This window comes from Salvelinus fontinalis, chromosome 16, assembly GCF_029448725.1.
Source record: "Salvelinus fontinalis isolate EN_2023a chromosome 16, ASM2944872v1, whole genome shotgun sequence".
In the NCBI taxonomy this organism is placed as follows: Eukaryota; Metazoa; Chordata; class Actinopteri; order Salmoniformes; family Salmonidae; genus Salvelinus; species Salvelinus fontinalis.
The window spans coordinates 20579661-20601341 of NC_074680.1; the positions used below are offsets into that span (position 1 = coordinate 20579661).

Below are 21681 nucleotides of genomic sequence, written 5' to 3' on the forward strand. Positions count from 1 at the left end.
CTCTCTCTCTGCCTCTCTCTCTCTCTCTCTCTCTCTGCCTCTCTCTCTCTCTCTCTCTCTCTCTGCCTCTCTCTCTCTGCCTCTCTCTCTCTGCCTCTCTCTCTCTGCCTCTCTCTCTCTCTCTCTCTCTCTCTGCCTCTCTCTCTCTCTGACTCTCTCTCTCTCTCTCTCTGCGCCTCTCTCTCTCTCTGCCTCTCTCTCTCTCTGCCTCTCTCTCTCTCTGCCTCTCTCTCTCTCTGCCTCTCTCTCTCTCTGCCTCTCTCTCTCTCTGCCTCTCTCTCTCTCTGCCTCTCTCTCTCTCTGCCTCTCTCTCTCTCTGCCTCTCTCTCTGCCTCTCTCTCTGCCTGTTAATCTTGTGCATGCGCTGTCCTCTCAATTTAAGGGGCTTTATTGGGAAAGGGGGATACCTAGTCAGTTGTCCAACTGAAATGTGTCCTCAGCATTTAACCCAGTGCTTCTCAATTATTTTCTGTTACACCCCCCCATAGGAAGAAGTAAACATTTTGCGCCCCAACTCTCCGCCGCGACTGTAAATAGTATCATTTGTCTATAAAATTGTTATAAGTACACCTCTGCATAACATTGTATCCTTATTAACATTAAATGAAACAAAAGAAGAAAAAAGTAATAAATATAGATCAACTTACAACAAAGAATACATTTATTAACATTGTTTTTTTAGTCTGTAACAGAAAAGACTTAAAGTGCATAAATCCCCCCCCCCCCCCCCCCCCCCCCCAAAAAACGATCTTTATTTAAACTGTAAACATATTTTGACCATTTGATACTGAAAAATAAAATTGAATATAGTCAATAAATAATAATAAATTTAAATTGATCAGCAACATTAACTCAGGAGCACAATATATGAAACACTTTGACCTATAAAACAAAAATTAATAAAACAATTTGTGCTGATTTTTTTTAAATATTTTTTTTTAAATCAAAATGAGGAAGTCAGGATTAATGGCTACAATGAGCACGTTTTGCAGAGCACAGCTTTTCGAAGCGGGGTTTGAAGCATGATACTGCAACTCTCAGCTCCTGCTCAATGTTTAGCTGGGACCTGTACTTGGTCTTCAGTGCAGCAACAGCAGAGAAGCCAGTCTCACAAAGATAAGATGTTGCAAAAGGAAGAAGAATGCCCATGGCCCTCTGCCCTAAGAGTGGATACTGCCTCTCTACACTCAGCCAGAATTCACTTAGTGTCTGATGTGAACCTCAGTCTCAATGTGGAGTCAGACGTCATATCAATGAACTGGTCCTCCTCTGTAGAGCTGAAACCAGTCATATTGGGAACTGTTTTCATGGAAGTACTTTTTAAAGAATCCCATCAGTGATGAAATATGCTCCTTAATATATGGAATCACTGAGGTGGCATCATAGTCAGTAGTGTCAACAAATTCATGCAGGTTCTCGAATGAATCAGTATTTCCTTCAAGTCGCCTGTCCCACATTGCAAGCTTTCGAGTGAAAGAGCTGATCTTGTCTGTGTCCTGAGGGAGGTGTTTATCTTTCCCTTGAAGCTGTAGATTTAGTTAATTTAGCTTTCCAAATATGTCACTCAGGTAGGCCAGTTTTGCCTGGAAGTTCTCATCACTAAATATTTCTGCTCGGTCATACTTGTGCTCCTGCTCCGAAAACATTCTTATCTGCTCTCTGAGCTCATAAACTCGGGACAAGACTTTTCCTCGTGACAGCCACCTTGCTTCACTGTGAAACAGCACAGCTTGATGTTCAGCTCCCATCTCCTCACAGATAGCAGAGAAGACTCTTGTTTTGGTCTGGTCTTTATAAAATTGACTACACCTACAATGTCAGTCATAACTTCACTTAATTCAGAGGAAAGGTGCCTTGATGCCTGTGCTTCTCTGTGTGTCCACTCAGCATTGAGCCAGTAACCGGAGGGTTGCTGGATCGAATCCCCGAGCTGACAAGGTCAAAATCTGTCGTTCTGCACCTGAACAAGGCAGTTAACCCACTGTTCCTAGGCCGTCATTGAAAATAAGAATTTGATCTTACCCTAGTGAGGTTATGTGGGACGGTAGCGTCCCACCTCGTCAACAGCCAGTGAAACTGCAGGGCGCCAAATTCAAAACAGAAATCCCATAATTAAACTTCCTCACATGTATTTTACACCATTTTAAAGATACACTTGTTGTAAATCCAGCCACAGTGTCCAATTTCAAAAAGGCTTTACGACGAAAGCAAACCAAACGATTATGTCAGAGCCAAGTCACAGAAAAACACAGCTATTTTTCCAGCCACAGAGAGGAGTCACAAAAAGCAGAAATATAGATAAAATTAATCACAAACCTTTGATCTTCATCAGATGACACTCATAGGACTTCATGTTACACAATACATGTATGTTTTGTTCAGTAAAGTTCATATTTATATCCAAAAATCTGAGTTTACATTGGCGCGTTATGTTCAGTAGTTCCAAAACATGCAGTGATTTTGCAGAGAGCCACACCAATTTACAGAAATACTCATAAGAAACATTGATAAAAGATGCAACTTATGCATGGAATTTTAGATCCACTTCTCCTTAATGCAACAAAGGTGTCAGATTTAAAAAAAAAAAAAAAAAAAAAAAACTTTGCAGAAAAAGCACACAATGCAATAATCTGAGTATGGCGCTCAAACTACAAAATCAAGCCAAACAGATATCCGCCATGTTGGAGTCAACAGAAGTCAGAAATAGCATTATAAATATTCACTTACCTTTGATCTTCATCAGAATGCACTCCCAGGAATCCCAGTTCCACAATAAATGTTTGTTTTGTTCGATAATGTCCATCATTTATGTCCAAAAACCTCCTTGTTGTTTGCGCGTTTTGTCCAGTAATCCGAATGCAGAAGGCGCGTGTACTAATTCCAGGACGAAAAGTCTAAAAAAGTACAATAAAAGTTAGTAGAAACATGCCAAACGATGTTTAAAATCAATCCTCCGGTTGTTTTTGTCATAAATAATATTTCAACCGGACAAAAGCTTTGTCAATAGGAAAGGAGAAACAAGAAAGGCGCGTTCACGATCAGGGCACATGGCTGATGAATGGAAATTTCCACTGGTCACTGATTGAAAGTGGTTTATCGCCCTCATTTTTCAGAGTTAAAACCTGAAACAATGCCTAAAGACTGGTCACATGTAGAGGAAGGCACAGAGCTCGTGAACTGGGTCCTAAATCTTTGTATGGTGGATAGGCTTTCAATGGTAACAGCCTTTCAAAGTAATAGTACTTCCTGGTTGGATTTTCCTCGGGTTTTTGCCTGCCATATCAGTTCTGTTTTACTCACAGACATTATTTTACCAGTTTTGGAAACTTTAGAGTTTTCTATCCAAATCTACTAATTATATGCATATCCTATCATCTGGGACTGTAGCAGACAGTTTAATTTGGGCACGCTTTTCATCCAAAATTCCTAATGCTGCCCCCTACCCTAGTGAAGTTAACTGACTTGCCTAGTTAAATAAAAAATACATTTGGCCGGAGGTTAGGAAGTGCAGCTCAGTTTCCACCCCAGTTTGTGGGCAGTGTGCACATAGCCAGTCTTCCTGAGAGCCAGGTCTGCCTTCGGCGGCATTTCTCAATAGCAAGGCTATGCTCACTGAGTCTGTACATTGTCAAATATTTCCTTAATTTTGGGTCAGTCACTGTGGTCAGGTGTTCTGTCACTGTGTACTTTGTTTAGGGCCAAATAGCATTCTAGTTTGCGCAGTTTTTTTGTTAATTGACACATTTAAAAAATATATATATACACTGCTCAAAAAAATAAAGGGAACACTTAAACAACACAATGTAACTCCAAGTCAATCACACTTCTGTGAAATCAAACTGTCCACTTAGGAAGCAACACTGATTGACAATAAAGGCCAGTACATCAGGAGATGTGGAGGAGGCCGTAGGAGGGCAACAACCCAGCAGCAGGACCGCTACCTCCCACTTTGTGCAAGGAGTAACACTGCCAGAGCCCTGCAAAATGATCTCCAGCAGGCCACAAATGTGCATGTGTCTGCTCAAACGGTCAGAAACAGACTCCATGAGGGTGCTATGAGGGCCCGACGTCCACAGGTGGCGGTTGTGTTTACAGCCCAACACCGTGGACGTTTGGCATTTGCCAGAGAACACCAAGATTGGCAAATTCGCCACTGGCGCCCTGTGCTCTTCACAGATGAAAGCAGGTTCACACTGAGCACATGTGACAGACGTGACAGAGTCTGGAGACGCCGTGGAGAACGTTCTGCTGCCTGCAACATCCTCCAGCATGACCGGTTTGGCGGTGGGTCAGTCATGGTGTGGGGTGGCATTTCTTTGTGGGGCCGCACAGCCCTCCATGTGCTCGCCAGAGGTAGCCTGACTGCCATTAGGTACCGAGATGAGATCCTCAGAGCCCTTGTGATACCATATGCTGACACATGCACATTTGTGGCCTGCTGGAGGTCATTTTGCAGGGCTCAGGCATTGCTCCACCTTGCACAAAGGCGGAGGTAGCGGTCCTGCTGCTGGGTTGTTGCCCTCCTACGGCCTCGTCCACGTCTCCTGATGTATTGGCCTGTCTCCTGGTAGCGCCTCCATGCTCTGGACACTACGCTGACAGACACAGCAAACCTTCTTGCCACAGCTCGCATTGATGTGCCATCCTGGATGAGCTGCACTACCTGAGCCACTTGTGTGGGTTGTAGACTCCGTCTCATGCTACCACTAGTGAGAGCACCGCCAGCATTCAAAAGTGACCAAAACATCAGCCAGGAAGCATAGGAACTGAGAAGTGGTCTGTGGTCACCACCTGCAGAATCACTCCTTTATTGGGGGTGTCTTGCTAATTGCCTATAATTTCCACCTTTTGTCTATTCCATTTGCACAACAGCATGTGAAATTTATTGTCAATCAGTGTTGCTTCCTAAGTGGACAGTTTGATTTCACAGAAGTGTGATTGACTTGGAGTTACATTGTGTTGTTTAAGTGTTCCCTTTATTTTTTTGAGCAGTGTTTATTTTCCCAAGGTTTTCCTCATGATTTGGTTTCTGCGTGCAGAGTCTCAATTTGGTGTTTGTCCCATTTTGTGAATTCTTGGTTGGTGAGCGGACCCCCGACCTCACAACCATAAGGAGCAATGGATTCTATAACTGATTCAAGTATTTTTAGCCAGATCCTTATTGGTATGTCAAATTTTAATTTCCTTTTCCTTTTGAGACAAGGCCCTTCTTGCCTTGTCTCTCAGATCGTTCACAGGTTTTTGGAAGTTACCTGTGGCACTGATGTTTAGGCTGAGGTATGTATCGTTTTTTGTGTGCTCTAGGACAAGGGTGTAAGGTGGAATTTGTATTCGTGGTCCTGGCAACTGGACGTTTTTTGGAACACCATTATTTTTGTGTTACTGAGATTTACTGTCGGGGCCCAGGTCTGACAGAATCTGTGCAGAATATCTAGGTGCTGCTGTAGGCCCTCCTTGGTTGGTGACAGAAGCACCAGATCATCAGTAGACATTTGACTTCAGATTCTAGTACGGTGAGGCCGGGTGCTGCAGGCTGTTCTCGTGTCCTCGCCAATCGATTGATGTGTATGTTGAAGAGGGTGGGGATTAAGCTGCATCCCTGTCTCACCCCCTGGCCATGTGGGAAGGAATGTGTGTGTTTTTCCCCCAACACCCCTTTCCATCAATTTGTATAGCAGGCCCTCATGCCAAATTGAGTCAAGCTTTTTTGAAATCAACAAAGCATGAGAAGACTTTGCCTTTGTTTTGGTTTGTTTGTCAATTGGGTTGTGCATGGTGAACATGTTGTCTGTCGTACGATAATTTGGTAAGAAGTAAATTTCACAGTCGTTCAGTACATTGTTTTCGCTGAGGAAATGTACGGGTCTGCTGTTAATGGTAATGCAGAGGATTTTCTCAAGGTTGCTGTTGATGCAGATCCCACGGTAGTTATTGGGGTCAAATGTGTCTCCGCTTTTGTGGTTTGGGGTGATAAGTCCTTGGTTCCAAATATGGGGGAAGATGCCAGAGCTGAGGATGGTGTTTGTTGATTTATAGCCAATTGCAATTTGTGGTCTGTATATTTTATCATTTCATTGAGGATACCATCAACCCCACAGGTTTTTTGGGGTTAGAGGGTTTGTATTTGTCCTGTAGTTATTAATTCAATGTAATTGGAGAATCCAGTGAGTTCTAGTAGTCTTTAATAGTTGATTCTAAGATTTGTATTTGATCATATGTTTTTGCTATTTTTATAGAGCCAAAAATATCGGAGGTGGTTTATCCTTCTCTGTTTTGGATAACTCTTCGTGTTATGTGTTTCAAGTTTTCCTGTTTTCATATTAGTGGTTTGATTCTATGGATTCTTCAATTACGCTTCTGATGTCCTGTTCCTTTTTCCGTAGTGTGTCTCTATTGTTTTAGTGATTCACTATAGTGAAGCCGTAGGCTCAGGGTCTCTGTTTTTGGTTGGATAGGTTTCTCAGTTTTGTTCCTAGGTTTTTGAAGTCTTCATCAAACCATTTGCCATTGTTGTTCATTTAGGTTGTCTGCTTGAGATTTTTAGATTTGACAGGCAAGCTGAGTGGTCAAATATACTATTTAGGTTTTCTACTGCCAAGTTTCACAGTGAAACATTTTGTCCAGGAAGTTGTCTAGAAGGGATTGCGTTTGATGCCTAATTGTTTTTTGGTACATTTCCACACTACTTTCCTTCCATCTAGTAACATTTATTAATATTATTACGGACCTTTTGAGATCAGTGATAAAGTAGTCTACAGTACTACTGCCAAGAGATGAGCTGTAGGTGTACCTACCATAGGAGTCCTCTCGATGCCTACCATTGACTATGTAAATGCTCATCATCCGACAGAGCAACAGGAGTTGTGACCCATTTTTGTTGTTTGTTTTGCTATAGTTGTGTCTAGGGGAGCATATGGGGGAGGGAATGCTGTCAACTCCAGGTAGGTGTTTGTCCCCCTGTGTGCTGAGGGTGTCAGGTTCTTGTCCAGTTCTGGCATTTAGGCTACCACAGACTAGTACATGTCCTTGGGCCTGGAAGTTGTTGATCTCCCCCTCTAGGATGGAGAAGCTGTCATCGTTAAAGTATGGGGATTCTATTGGGGGAGATATAGGTAATTTTCCGGAGATAATTTCATTATTAATTTCTAGCCAGATGTAAAATGTTACGATTTTGACTAATTTAATAGTGGGTTAAGTCTGCTCTATAACAAATTAGCATACCCCCTGAGTTTCTTCCCTGTTTCACACCTGGTAGTTTGGTGGATGGGACTACAAGCTCTATGTAACCTAGAGGGAAACCAGTGGGTCCATCTCCTTTATACCTTGTTTCTTGTAGGATGACGAGGTCTGTATTTCCAATTTCTTTGAAGTCTGTGTTCGTGCTCTTTAGGCCAAGGGTAGATGACCCCTGACCTTGTATAATCCAGGATGAGATAGTAAAAGCTTTGTGTTCCAACGTGTCTGGGTGTTGTTTTTGTGAGTTTTAGGCCCAGACCATCACAGTAGGTGAGAGCAGAGCATTTTGAGATCTGTCAATTCAATTCAAGGGGCTTTATTGGCATGGGAAACATGTGTTAACATTGCCAAAGCAAGTGAGGTAGATAATATACAAAACTGAAATAAACAATAAAAATTAAGTCAACATTACACATACAAAAGTTTCAAAAGAATAAAGACATTACAAATGTCATATGTGTATATATACAGTGTTGTAACGATGTACAGATGGTTAAAGTACACAAGGGAACATAAATAAGCATAAATATGGGTTCTCTCTCTCTCTGCCTGTCGGTCTCTTTCTCTCGCTCTCTCTGCCTGCCGGTATCTCTCACTCTTGCTCTCTCTACCTGCCGCTCTCTTTCTCTCTCTTTCTCTCTCTATATATATAAATAAGGTGAACTATGGCATTTTTACTTGGGAGCACCAGTGCTTAGATAATACATTGAATAGCACATGGTTACATCTGTATCATTGTTTCAAGTCAGGTGTGCTCAGGCTGTTGTTACATTTGTATCATTTGAGGGGAGCAAGTCATGAGTAATTTGTATAATATTACTTTGCCTGTGACAACCATTACCACAGGCATGTCTGACTAGGCTATGCTGTTCCACAAAATAAATTTACAAAGCAGAAAACCGCTCATCTCCAGACTATTCAAAACTAAAGACTTATTTTACCGGCGCAAACTTTTTTACTTTTCCAGCACAGATTCGCAGGACACTCTTAAAGATGTACACACAAATTAACTATCATGAAGTGCCGATAAATCCCATTTTAATCTTTAAAAAATATATATTTTTGATCCCATTAAGGTGTGCCACGGTTCAAAAAAGGTTGGAAACTACTGGTTTATGGAACCCATTGTGAAACTGAAAGCAAATGGATAATAACCCTCAAATGGATAATAACCCTCCTTGGCCTTTTTGTTCTTCTAGCACAATTCCTCTTTGATATTAGGACTCAGTGATATTAGGACTCGGTGACAAAATATCACATTTTTCTCATATTTGACTTTGTTTTCTGTTATACATACGACTTATGAGTAGTGCATGACCCTAGAATGGTGGCAACATGAATTCTAAGTGATTTTAATATGATTCTCTATTCGGATGGTTTTGTTCTCATCCAAACTACGTAGAAACTGACAGTGACGTTGTCCAACTTGTTGAACTTTTGATTTATTGAGCACTGTATAAAAATACCTTCATAGATGGTACGTGGATACATACCGGTATTCACAATATATTGCCCAGCACTATTTGCAATTGCGCCTAAATTTCCCTTTCTTTGTTGGTTCTGTCTAGGTGATATCGCCCAGCTGCAATGATGACCTGACAGTCAAGAAAGACCAATGTTTAGTGAGATCATTTGCAGACTCCAAATTGTAAGCATTGTTCATCCTACTCTTGTGTCGTAGAGTTAAGGACATTCTGGTTAGTTTACAGACATCGTCTTGTTTGATATTTGCCCCGTCATACATTTTCTAGCCAAGGGCAATGTAAATATGCATGTCTTTTTGCTATTGTAGTATTCTCATAATTGGTAACATTGTAGCTGAATGCACGTGCATTTAGATGTTGTTGTTTTTTTAGTCGAACTGTGGCAAGAAAGGAGATCCATGAAGTGAACATGGACAGCATCTCTAAAGCTGAGTTCTCGTCGAGGAACGGTAAGGATGGCTCATCTAGGGAGCTCAACACTCAATTCCAGTTAGTTCAAGAACGGAATGGGCATTCCTATGGAGAAATTTCTTGTCCAAGTCAACTGAATTGACATAAAAATTGACCTGTAACTCTTGACTTCTTCTGGCTATTCCCAGGGTTGGACGAGGCAGTGCATTTCCTCAAAACCAAGGTGGTCCCTGACAGTTGGAAGATGGACATGAGCGAGATCTTAGAATCCTCCAGCAGTGACGAGGAGGACAAGGAAGGAAAATATAGTGAGGATGAGGAGGAGGAAGAGGAGGAGGAGGAGAAGGAGGATGACGAGGTAAGAACACGGTTCTGTTTTCTACAAGTAAACCATTTTCCTTTGAGGTGCTGACCAGTACCTTGCCACATTCAGAAATTAGAATTTTCTATCAGTTTTGACAAAGCTTTAGTTCAACTGTTTGACTGTATACTGAAGTGTAATGTTCTAACAGTGGCCATCATAACCTGCTTGTGACGTTTGGGCTTGGAGATTATAATAGGTACTACTTCATGGAGAGAAAAAAAGGAAGTTCTTATCTTATTTTGCAGGGATAATGTTCAAAACGAGATCCATCTCATTGAGTAGTGTAAACCCAGCTGTTGTATTGCACACTGTAGTGACCTCACCTACCTGGTCTGTCAATGAAGTTGGCTTGCATCATGCCTTCATTGCATTCCCACTCTGACATCTTGTGGCTACTGAATCATCTTGATTGAGCCAGACTCCCGATAGACCCTGGATACATCAATTGCACCATATTCCCTTTTAGTGTAACTAATTTTGACCAGGGCCCATAGTGAATAGGGTCCCATCTGGGATACACTCCTAGTGTGTGGGATAGCCCCTGCCTCAGGAACAACACTGGTTCATTCTTCCTGCTCCCAGAGTTCTGGACAAATGACCATTTGTATGGTTTCCTACTCTGTTCCCATAGCAACCAGCAGCTACTTCCTATCGTTTAGAGGGGGCCTGTGGGAATTGGCTGAGGTCCAGTGGAGGCGTGCCAGCCAGGCTGTCTTATTCGTGGGAAGGCCCTTTTACTCCTCAAGGTTTCTTTCTACCTCGGCTGGTTTTGACAAATGCTTTGCTTCTCATGAGTGAAATAGGTTCACTTCACTGTGTATTTACTTGTCTGGGGCAGTTTGTCGATCATGGTATAGATTACACAGTACAAGCTACATTGACTACAATGGCATGGACATAGTTGATTTTTCTTTCTAGTTCGTCCATTTGACTTCAGTGTACTGTGACAGTGTCTGTTCGCTAGTAATAATGTACATAGGGAGCCATATCTATGGCCCCGGTTACTGTGAATAGGTTACACACCAACACTAGGGCTGTCCCCAAATAAAAAAATATTAAATAAACATCTTGATCAACTAAGTTGTCTTTAGACTAATCAATTGGTAGAAAATGTAAAACGTGTATTTTTTCATATATAGACACATCCTACGTGTTTTAATCAAATCAAATTTAGTCTGATGCTTTAAGCGCGCTGTTTGATGAAATAATTAAGACACACAAATTCTGGAGTCCAACTGCAATTGATTTGATTGTGCCGGGCCAAGCTAAGACTTGCCGTGCTGTTTTAAAAAATAAATAACGGCAATTGTCTGTGTGTGAACGTTTACTGATTGCTCAGGAGGTAAAGGGTAAGTGGGATGTGTGCAAAAAATTTGACTTAGTTGTGAAAAATACTGGATATCAAGAAAAAGGTAAGGAGTATTATGTATGCCAAACAGTTTATTTAATATATATATATATATATATATATATATTTTACCTTTATTTAACCAGGTAGACCAGTTGAGAACAAGTTTTTAATTTAAAACTGCGACCTGGCCAAGATAAAGCAAAGCAGTGCGACAAAACAACAGAATTACACATAAACAAACATAGTCAATAACACAATAGAAAAATCTATGTACAGTGTGTGAAAATGTAGAAGAGTAGAGGTAAGGCAATAAATAGGCAATGGAGGTGAAATAATTACAATTTTAGCATTAACATTGGAGGTGCAAGTAGAGAATAGAGATACTGGTGTGCAAAAGAGCAAGAGGATAAGTAACAATATCGGGATGAGGTAGTCTGGTGTGCTATTTACAGATTGGCTGTGTACAGGTACAGTGATTGGTAAGCTGCTCTGATAGCTAATGCTTAAAGTTAGAGAGGGAGATATAAGTCTCCAGCTTCAGTGACTTTTGCAATTCGTTCCAGTCATTGGTAGCAGAGAACTGTAAGGAAAGGCGGCCATAGGAAGTGTTGGCTTTGGATGTTGCTATGGTGACCAATGAGCTGAGATAAGGCGGCGCTTTACCTAGCATAGACTTATAGATGACCTGGAGCCAGTGGGTTTGGCAACGAATATGTAGTGAGGGCCAGCCAACGAGAGCATACAGGTTGCAGTGGTGGGTGGTATATGGGGCTTTGGTGACAAAACGGATGGCACCATGATAGACTGCATCCAATTTGCAGAGTAGAGTGTTGGAGGCTATTTTTTAAATGACATCGCCGAAGTCAAGGATCGGTAGGATAGTCAGTTTTACGAGGGTATGTTTGGCAGCATGAGTGAAGGATGCTTTGATGCGAAATAGGAAGCCGATTCTAGATCTAATTTTGTATTGGAGATGATTAATGTGAGTCGAAGGAGAGTTTACAGTCTAACCAGACACCTAGGTATTTGTAGTTGTCCACATATTCTAGGTCAGAAACGTCCAGAGTAGTGATGCTAGTCGGGCGGGAGGGTGTGGGCAGCAATCGGTTTTAGAGCATGCACTAAGTTTTACCTGCATTTAAAAGCAGTTGGAGAACTCGGAATGAGTGTTCTATGGCATTGAAGCTCGTTTGGAGGTTTGTTAGCAGTGTCCAAAGAAGGGCCGTTAGATTAGCATGTAATTTTCTGACCATTTGGAACTGTGTAAACACCACTAAATTATAAGCCTTTACAGGGTTGCACATTTTGGGGAATATTCAGAGGTGGAAACTTTCCGTAGAAATTAACGGGAATATATGGAAATTAACGGAAATACAGTTGAAGTCAGAAGTTTACATACACCTTAGCTAAATACATTTTAACTCAGTTTTACACAATTCCAGACATTTAACCCTAGTAAAAATTGTCTTAGGTCAGTTAAGATCACCACTTTGTTTTAAGAATGTGAAATGTCAGAATAATAGTAGAGAGAAGGATTTATTTCAGCTTTTATTTCTTTCACATTCCCAGTGGGTCATACGTTTTCATACACTCAATTAGTATTTGGTAGGATTGCCATTTAAATTGTTTCACTTGGGTCAAATGTTTCACGTAGCCTTCCACAAGCTTCCCACAATAAGTTGGGTGAATTTTGGCCCATTCCTCCTGACAGAGCTGGTGTAACTGAGTCAGGTTTGTGGGCCTCCTTGCTCGCACATGCTTTTTCAGTTCTGCCCACACATTTTCTATAGGATTGAGGTCAGGGCTTTGTGATGGCCACTCCAATACCTTGACTTTGTTGCCCTTAAGCCATTTTGCCACAACTTTGGAGATATGCTTGGGGTCATTGTCCATTTGGAAGACCCATTTGCGACCAAGCTTTAACTTCCTGACTGATGTCTTGAGATGTTGCTTCAATATATCCACATCATTTTCCTCCCTCATGATACCATCTTTTTTGTGAAGTGGACCAGTCCCTCCTGCAGCAAAGCACCCCCACAACATGATGCTGTCACCCTCGTGCTTCACGGTTGCGGTGGTGTTCTTCGGCTTGCAAGCATCCCCCTTTTTCCTCCAAACATAACGATGGTCATTATGGCCAAACAGTTTTGGAGCAGTGGCTCAATTGGAGGTGTACCTGTGGATATATTTCAAGGTAGGTTTTGAAGTACATCCACAGGTACACCTCCAATTGACTCAAATGTCAATTAGCCTATCAGAAGCTTCTAAAGTAATGACCATCATTTTCTGGAATTTTCCAAGCTGTTTAAATGCACAGTCAACTTCGTGTATGTAATCTTCTGACCCTCTGGATTTGTGATACAGTGAAATCATCTGTCTGTAAACAATTGTTGTAAAAATTACTTGTCAGGCACAAAGTAGATGTCCTAACTGACTTGACAAAACTATAGTTTGTTAACAAGACATTTGTGGAGTTGTTGAAACACTTAGGTTGGGGTCATTAAAACAAGTTTATGTAAACTTCCGACTTCAACTGTATATGCAAATTAATATTAATACTATTTCAATGTAGATGTTTTTTCATTGGATATATTTACCATATCATATGGAGACAAACATAAACCTTTTACCTTATCATAAGTAGACATAATTGCAAATGACAATCCTTCCAATAGAAAAAAATGAAATAATTTGTTACGAATTGAACTTGAATTAAACGAGTTGACTTCACATGGGATGATTGCCCTGAACTATAAAAGAGAATATTGAATGATCCCCAAAAATCCATCGCATCTCTTAAAAGTGTTTTCAACATACATCTGTAAAATGATAGTCTAGAAATGAAAGCTTTGGTTGTCTTCTTTTCAGGCTTCCATGTCTTCTCCCTGGACCTCCTCAATGTCCACCTCTTGAACATCAGACTCTGAGGCCTCATCTTCACTGTCACTTTCCAACCGTGTTGAGGATGGCTCAGTCCCTTCCACCAGGTGGCTGATGAGATATGTTGGCTCGACTGCCATATTGCATCTCCATCCCCAAGCCCTTGCTTGGAAGTGTACTTTGCCAGACTGCCAAGAACCTTGCCCTCATCCAGGCCAAGGTGGCGAGACACGGTAGTGATGACACCATAGGCCTTGTTGAACCCTGCACCAGACAGGATGCTCTTGCCAGCATACTTGGGGTCCAACATGTACGCTGTGGCGTATGGGCTTCAGGCAGAAGTCCATGCTTTTTGATGTATTTCAGAACTGCAGTTTCCTCTGCTTGGAGCAACAGTGAAGTGGGAAGGGCAGTACGGATTTCTTCTCTAACATCTGCAAGTGGAGTCTGAACATCAGACAGGATGGCATTGTCTCCCTCAATCTGTGCAATGGCTACTGATATAGGTTTCAGGCTGCTTACCACTCTCCCAAAATACATAATCTAGGAGGATCCTCTTGATGGGGCTGTCCATATCAGCAGACTGATGTGGCCATTTCTTGGAGAGACTCCTTCCCCTCTAGGAGACTGTCAAACATGATGACAACACCACCCCAACGGGTGTTGCTGGGCAGCTTCAATGTGATGCTCTTGTTCTTCTCACTTCTCATGCTTGGTGAGGTAGATTGCTGCCATAACTTGATGACCCTTCACATACCTAACCATTTCCTTGGCTCTCTTGTAGAGTGTATCCATGATGTCCTTGAGGAGCAGATTCAATGCATGAGCAGCACAGCCAATGGGTGTGATGTGAGGGTAGGACTCCACTTTAGACCAAGCAACCTTCATGTTAGCAGCATTGTCTGTCACCAGTGCAAATACCTTCTGTGGTCCAAGGTCATTGATGATTGCTTTCAACTCATCTGCAATGTAGAGACTGGTGTGTCTGTTGTCCCTTCTGTTTGTGCTCTTGTAGAATACTGGTTGAGGGGTGGAGATGATTTAGATAATTATTCCTTGCCCACGAACATGCGACCACCCTTCAGAGATGATTGCAATACAGTCTGCTTTCTCTATGATTTGCTTGACCTTCACTTGAACTCTGCGTCCAGCAAATGAGTAGATAAAACATGCCTGGTTGGAGGGGTGTATGCTGGGCAAAGAACATTCTGAAATCTCTTCCAATACACATTGCCTGTGAGCATCAGAGGTGAACTAGTTGCACACACAGCTCGAGCAAGACATTCATCAGCATTTCTCTGAATACGTTCCTCCATTTGAGTAAAAAAAAACTTCTGATTCCAGGAGGACCATGAGCTGTTGCTATTGATAAGGTGTCAGATTCATTATTTTCACCTCGATTAGAAGTAGAGGGACTTTTGTCAGAGGTTGCTTGTTGTGAGCGCTGAGGGAACTTTATGCACTTGGCCAAACGATTTGGCATCTTTGTTGCGTTCTTCACGTGATTTGGCACAGTATTTGCAAATGTACACAGCTTTTCCTTCTTCATTGGCTGCAGTGAAATGTCTCCACACATCAGATAGTGCCTGTGGCATTTTCCTGTAAAGATTAGAATAAAATGAGTAATAAAAAATAAATAAAAAAATTCCATGTACAGAAATAGTTAAGTAATTATATTAAACAACTCCTTTGTAAGAAATGTTTTAAATTGAAACGTATGGAAACAGGTGAATTAACAATCCTCTGTTAGCAAGCTAAAACCCACATCGGAAGCGGTTTACGTAAACTATTGTTTAGGCCAATTATTCATGGGTCGCTTTGTTTTATTTTAGAACTAAAATGCTTGATTGCATTTCAAGTCATGAATTACTCTTACTGTGTGATGACATGAACGATAGAATGACTAATTGATACAGTAGCCTGTAAGTACTGTAGGCTATTGAAATATAGGTCTAAGTAAGTTACGGTATTAATACTAAACAGGATGCACTCTTAGGCCTACAGCTCAATGGTGGTTATACACTGCTGCCATACTAAGCCTACTAATGATAAATACATTACTTATTATTATAATGGTGATCATATTAATAATAGCAATAAGGAGATCAAGAAAAATGAGGGTTATTTTAAATAAAAACAATTCTGATAACTTGGAAGAGTGTAAACTAAATAAATGAAGTACCTTTTTTGTTCTAACGAAAAAGTGTTAAGCCTTTAATACAGCATAGCAAAGATTTAAAAACAGATGACTTGGATTTGTTTATCCGACGTGTTTGCATGAGGCTTGGTGCTCATGGAATCAGTAAGCTATTAAACACTCAAACAGGCAACAGAAGCAGGATCTGTTTTATTTCTGTAGATGTGCATTTGGAAATTATTCAGACACCTTGACTTTACACATTTTGTTACATTACAACCTTATTCGAAAATTGATTGAATAGTTTTTTCTTCATCAATCTACACACACTACAGCATCATGACAAAGCCAAAACATGTTTTTAGAGATGTTTGCAAATGTTTAAAAAAATAAAAAACTGAAATCACATTTTACATAAGTATTTAGACCCTTTACTCAGTACTTTAAAGCACCTTTTGGCAGCAATTACATCCTCTAGTCTTCTTGGGTATGACGCTACAAGCTTGGCACACCTTTATTTGGTGAGTATCTCCCATTCGTCTCTGCAGATCCTCTCAAGGTCTTTTCAGGTTGGATGGGGTGCGTCGCTTCACAGCTATTTTCAGGTCTCTCCAGAGATGTTAGTTCGGGTTCAAGTCTGACCTCTGGCTGGGCCACTCAAGGACATTCAGAGATTTGTCCCGAAGCCACTCCTGCATTGTCTTGGCTTTTTGCTTAGGGTCATTGTCCTGTTGGAAGGTTAGCCTTCGCCCCAGTCTGAGGTCCTGTGCGCTCTGGTGCAGGTTTTCATCAAGGATCTCGTTGTACTTTGCTATGTTCATCTTTGCCTCGATTCTCACTAGTCTTTCAGTCCCTGCTGATAAAAAAATGTCCCCACAGCATGATGTGCCTCCACCATGCTTAACCTGGCACCATCCCTACGGTGTTCTCCAGGCGTGACGCTTGGTATTCAGTGTAAATAGTTTGTTTCAATCTTTGTTTCATCAGACCAGAGACTCTTGTTTCTCATGGTCCGAGTCCTTTAGGTACATTTTTGGCAAACTCCAAGCGAGCTGTCATGTGCCTTTTTTACTGAGGCGTGGCTTCCATCTGGCCACTCTATCATAAAAGCCTGATTGGTGGAGTGCTGCGGAGATGGTTGTCCTTCTGGAAGGTTTTTAGATCTCCACAAAGGAACTTTAGAGCTCTGTCAGAGTGACCATCGGATTCTTGGTCATCTCCCTGACCAAGACTCTTCTCCCTCGATTGCTCAGTTTGTCCGGGCAGCAAGCTCTAGGAAGACTCTTGGGGGTCCATAACTTCTTCCATTTAAGAATGAGGAAGGCCACTGTGTTCTTGGACCTTCAATCCTGCATAAATGTTTTGCTACCCTTCACTGGATCTGTACCTCGACACATTCCTGTCTCGGCGCACTACAGATAATTCCTTCGACCTCATGGCTTGGTTTTTGCTCTGTGTGTGTGTGTGTGTGTGTGTGTGTGTGTGTGTGTGTGTGTGTGTGTGTGTGTGCTTTTCCAAATCATGTCCAATCAATTGAATTTACCACAGGTGGACTCCAATCAAGTTGTAGAAACATCTCAAGGACGATCAATGGAAACAGTGTGCACCTGAGTTCAATACAAAGGGTCTTGAATGCTTATGTAAATAATAGCATTGCTAACTCTACAGGAATGTAGCTATGTCAGGACTGATGGGTTTTACTTGCATGCCTCGTCTACTCACAGCTTTTCATTATGTCTTCCGTCTCTTTAAAAACTATTTATTTTATCAAATTAGTTGCATTTGTATTTAGGACTAAAATATGTTTGTCGAGACCTTGTCAGAATAACAGCACAGTCGCTGACAGGTAATGACTAACACAAGATATCGTCGGTTGATGCCTCATTTGCCTATTTTAACCAAGGTGTGTTGCGTTTACCTTCCCAGCAGCCTGAGGATGAGGCGGACCCAGAGGAGAGGGATCACTTCCTGCAGCAGCTGTATAAGTTCATGGAGGATCGAGGTGAGCCTACAGCCCTGTCCCATTTAGCTTCCTGTGTTTTCCCTGTCTGTCTCAAATAGCATCCTATTTCCTATATTGTGTCCTACTTTTGACCAGGGCCCATTGGTGATCTTTCATTACTTTTCCAGCGTACAACACTTTACTGCAAGCGCACATACACTACCTTGCCGGCTCTGGCTCTGAATGCCCCATCCATCCTTCATTTGATTTCACTGTAGTTTTTGTATCACACAATGCATCCTTATCAGTCATTCAACGACAACATATGAAATAAGAACGATGCTCCTGTGATTTGGAATGCCCTAGAATGTGCTACTTTTCCTCTCACTGCTCTTCTCCACATCTTCTCCTCAGGGACGCCAATTAACAAGCCTCCTGTGCTCGGCTACAAGGATCTGAACCTCTTCAAGCTCTTCAGGCTAGTCTACCAGCAGGGGGGCTGTGACAAAGTGAGTGCATCTCATCTATACAGCTAACACCCCCCCCCCCCCCCCCCCCCCCCTGCCTCTTTCATCCGAGTCCTCCTCACTGCAGTGGCAGGCAGGCAGACTGTCTGGTCTCGTCATCTAATGTGAACAGCCCGTTCTCTCAAGCTTTGTCTCTCCTCTGCCTCTGTAAGCAGAATTGCAAGCATGTAGCTTTTTAGTGGACTATCAAGGTCATGGATGGGGCTGTCTGGCTGGTGTTCTGCATGTCAGCTGTTATGAGGGCATAGAAAACAATAGGCCTGATATGACTTAACAATTTGGACTGTTTCTCGATCAAGTGATGTTGGTAGCGTTTTGTCCCACTTACCTCCCTGTTTGTTTTGTTGACGATATTCTTGATATAGCGTGGCCTACATGAATGATTATTCATTTGTTACGTTAATGGTTGTTGTTTGCAGATTGAAAGTGGATCTGTGTGGAAACAAATCTACATGGACCTGGGCATTCCCATCCTAAATTCTGCTGCCTCCTACAATGTGAAGACTGCCTACAGAAAGTAGGTGCTGGTTCACTTCACTCAGACTGACAAGCACTCTTTACCAGATACGTCTTTCTTTTGAAGCTGTTTAGTCATTTGCGTTGATGTTGAGAAATGCACTCAACAACTTGGCATGATAAATTCAAACTGTGTTCTAGGACGGATTACTATAAGGCTATATAAATACATTTGATTGATGGATATTTGAGATTTTGCACCAAGATTATTTAGAAGTGTGTGGTGAGTGACATTTACTGTGTGTGTGTGTAGGTACCTGTATGGCTTTGAGGAGTACTGCCGCTCAGCCTGCATCGTGTTCAGGACCATCCACCACAACGAGGCTCGTCCAGCGTCCCAGTCCTCCCAGTCCCAGACAGAGCAGAAGGCTGCCCAGGTCCCTGAGGTGAAGGACAAAGACAAGGTTGGCAAGTGCCCAACACCACCTGTCCAGAATGAGTCTGCTGCAGCCACAGAGGACAAGCCTGCCCAGGAGGAGGCTGAGTCGGGGAGTGAGAGCGACAAAGAGAGCCACAAAGATATCGCCTCTCCAAGGGTTAGGAGTTCTCAAAAGCAACTTTTGTCCTTTGTGGTGATTTACTTTTTTCAAACTCTTAGATTTCCTCCCAATTCGCCTTCTCAAAATTAATTGAACTGGGGTTCTTCCCCTCTGATCTTTTCATCCAATGCGTTTTGAGGAAGATGCAAGGAGAAAGTGTGAAAGCGCTGTACTATAGTTTGTTTTTCCCCCCTGAGTTCCAGACACTAATCTCTTCTCTATCCTTTCCCTCAGGGGAGGAGACGGTGCACTGTGACCCCGGTCAAAGCTGAGGTGAAGGAGCCTGTCAAGCTGGAGAAGATCAATGAGCAGGAGCCGAGTGGTCTGGGTGTGAGTGAGACCAGCGGAGAGGAGACGGGTGGTCAAAAAGAGAGCAGCAGGTCAGACGGAGGGGACACCCAGGGGAATGGATGCAGCCGACGTCTGGAGGAGTCCGATAAAGAGTCTGAGGACGAAGGGGAAGATGAGGATGAGGACAGCGAGAGGAGAGTTGGAGAAGGGTACAGTTAAATGTTAATGAAACACATAACAGTGTAATATTAAAAACTTCTTAGGGATAGTGGGACACCAGTTGACAACATCTGGTGAAATTGGAGGGCGAGCAATTCAAATAAATAATATTAAACATTAATGAACATATTAATGAAAGTATCTTATATCAAAGTATCTTATATCATTTAAAAGCTTACATTCTTGGTAATCTAACTGCATTGTCCGATTTACAATAGGCTTTACAGCGAAAGCATACCATGCAATTATCTGAGGACGGCGCCCCACATCAACATATCTTTCAACCGGCACAGGCTTCACAAAATCACCAATAGCGATTTAAATAAATCACTTACTTTTGAAGATCTTCCTCTGTTTGCAATCCCAAGGGTCCCAGCTACAACATGAATGGTCGTTTTGTTAGATAAAATCCTTCTTTATATCCCAAAAAGTCAGTTTAGTTGGCACCATCGGTTTCAGTAATCCACTCGTTCAACATGCAAAGGAGTCGAAAAAGCTACCGCTAAACTTTGTCCAAACAAGTCAAACGACGTTTCTATTTAATCCTCAGGTACCCTAAAATGTAAATAAACTATAATATTTCATATGGAATGTCGTACGTTCAATAGGAAAGTAAAATTAGTAAGCGCGCGCCCTCTTCCTCGCGTGCCGAAAGACTGATATTGTTCCGGTGCTCTCTTCACCAAAACTCCAAATTCTTGCTCGTTTTTCAATTAACAAGTCTGAAACCTTGAATAAAGATTGTTGACATCTAGTGGAAGCCATAGGAATTGAAATCTGGGAGCTGGAATTACATAGGACCCATAGCTTTCCATTGTAAGAGCCTTGGACCTTCTGATTTTCGCCTGCCATATCAATTTTGTTCTAGTCTCAGACATTATTTTTAGAAACAGCTGTATTTTTTTTTGCTGTTGCGTGCAGAGCTCACTGTATTCACTACGAAGCAAACTGACCGAAACGGGGAGAGAAGACCTTACTCAATAAGAAACTCACATTTTTTTGCTACGGTGTGAACTAATGAATGAGTCCCATTTCTGTCATGTGAAATTGGGGTAGTGCCAGTAGTACTGGCTGAAAGCTTCTTCACTGAGTTTGAGAGCCTCGTTGTGATGGCTCTACAGGGAGCCCAAGGTCTTTTGTGACGTTACTGCAGGATATTTTGTTTGATCACAGAAAAGGAGTCTGTAGAGAACCTTTGAGTAGCCTGGCCTACCAGGGTAAAGCAATGTGTCCTGACCAGAGTTTTGATGAAAATTTGCGTTTGCGTCTTTATGAACAGAGTTCTGTCAAGCTGTCAGCTGCTCCAACTACAGTGCCTTCAGAAAGTATTCACACCCCTTGACATTTTCCACATTTTGTTGTGTTACAGCCATAATTTAAAAAAGGATTCATTGTAGATTTTTTTTGTCACAATACTCCTTAATGTCAAAGTGGAATTATGCCTTTAAAAGATTTTATTTTATTCTAATTTCACAAAATTAAAAGCTGAAATGTATTAACCTTTCTAGGCCAGGGCACTCCTCCCACATTCCACTAAAAAGGCAGGGCGTGAAATTCAAAAAATATATATTTTTTAAATATTTAACTTTCACACATTAACAAGTCCAATACAGCTAATGAAAGATACAGATCGTGTGAATCCAGCCAACATGTCCGATTTTTAAAATGTTTTACAGGGAAGACACAATATGTAAATCTATTAGCTAAACACCATTTTTTCTTTGTCCACCAACACCAGTAGCTATCACCAATTCGGCTAAACTAAGATATTGATAGCCACTAAC

General features: G+C 41.8%; 1 protein-coding gene across 4 annotated transcripts in view; it reads left to right on the forward strand.

Annotated features, from left to right (window-relative positions):
* LOC129812800 (AT-rich interactive domain-containing protein 4A-like) overlaps positions 1-21681 on the forward strand; it is a 64339-nt gene that overhangs the window by 27570 nt on the left and 15088 nt on the right. For 2 of the 4 annotated variants that reach the window (XM_055864679.1, XM_055864677.1), the window contains exons 9-16: positions 8805-8884; positions 9093-9169; positions 9320-9489; positions 17790-17865; positions 18220-18314; positions 18752-18849; positions 19102-19420; positions 19622-19887. In XM_055864679.1, the coding sequence (XP_055720654.1) occupies positions 8805-8884; positions 9093-9169; positions 9320-9489; positions 17790-17865; positions 18220-18314; positions 18752-18849; positions 19102-19420; positions 19622-19887 (1181 nt within the window). The remainder of the gene's footprint in view (positions 1-8804; positions 8885-9092; positions 9170-9319; positions 9490-17789; positions 17866-18219; positions 18315-18751; positions 18850-19101; positions 19421-19621; positions 19888-21681) is intronic. The other 2 variants (XM_055864676.1, XM_055864678.1) reach the window with 2 other exon arrangements.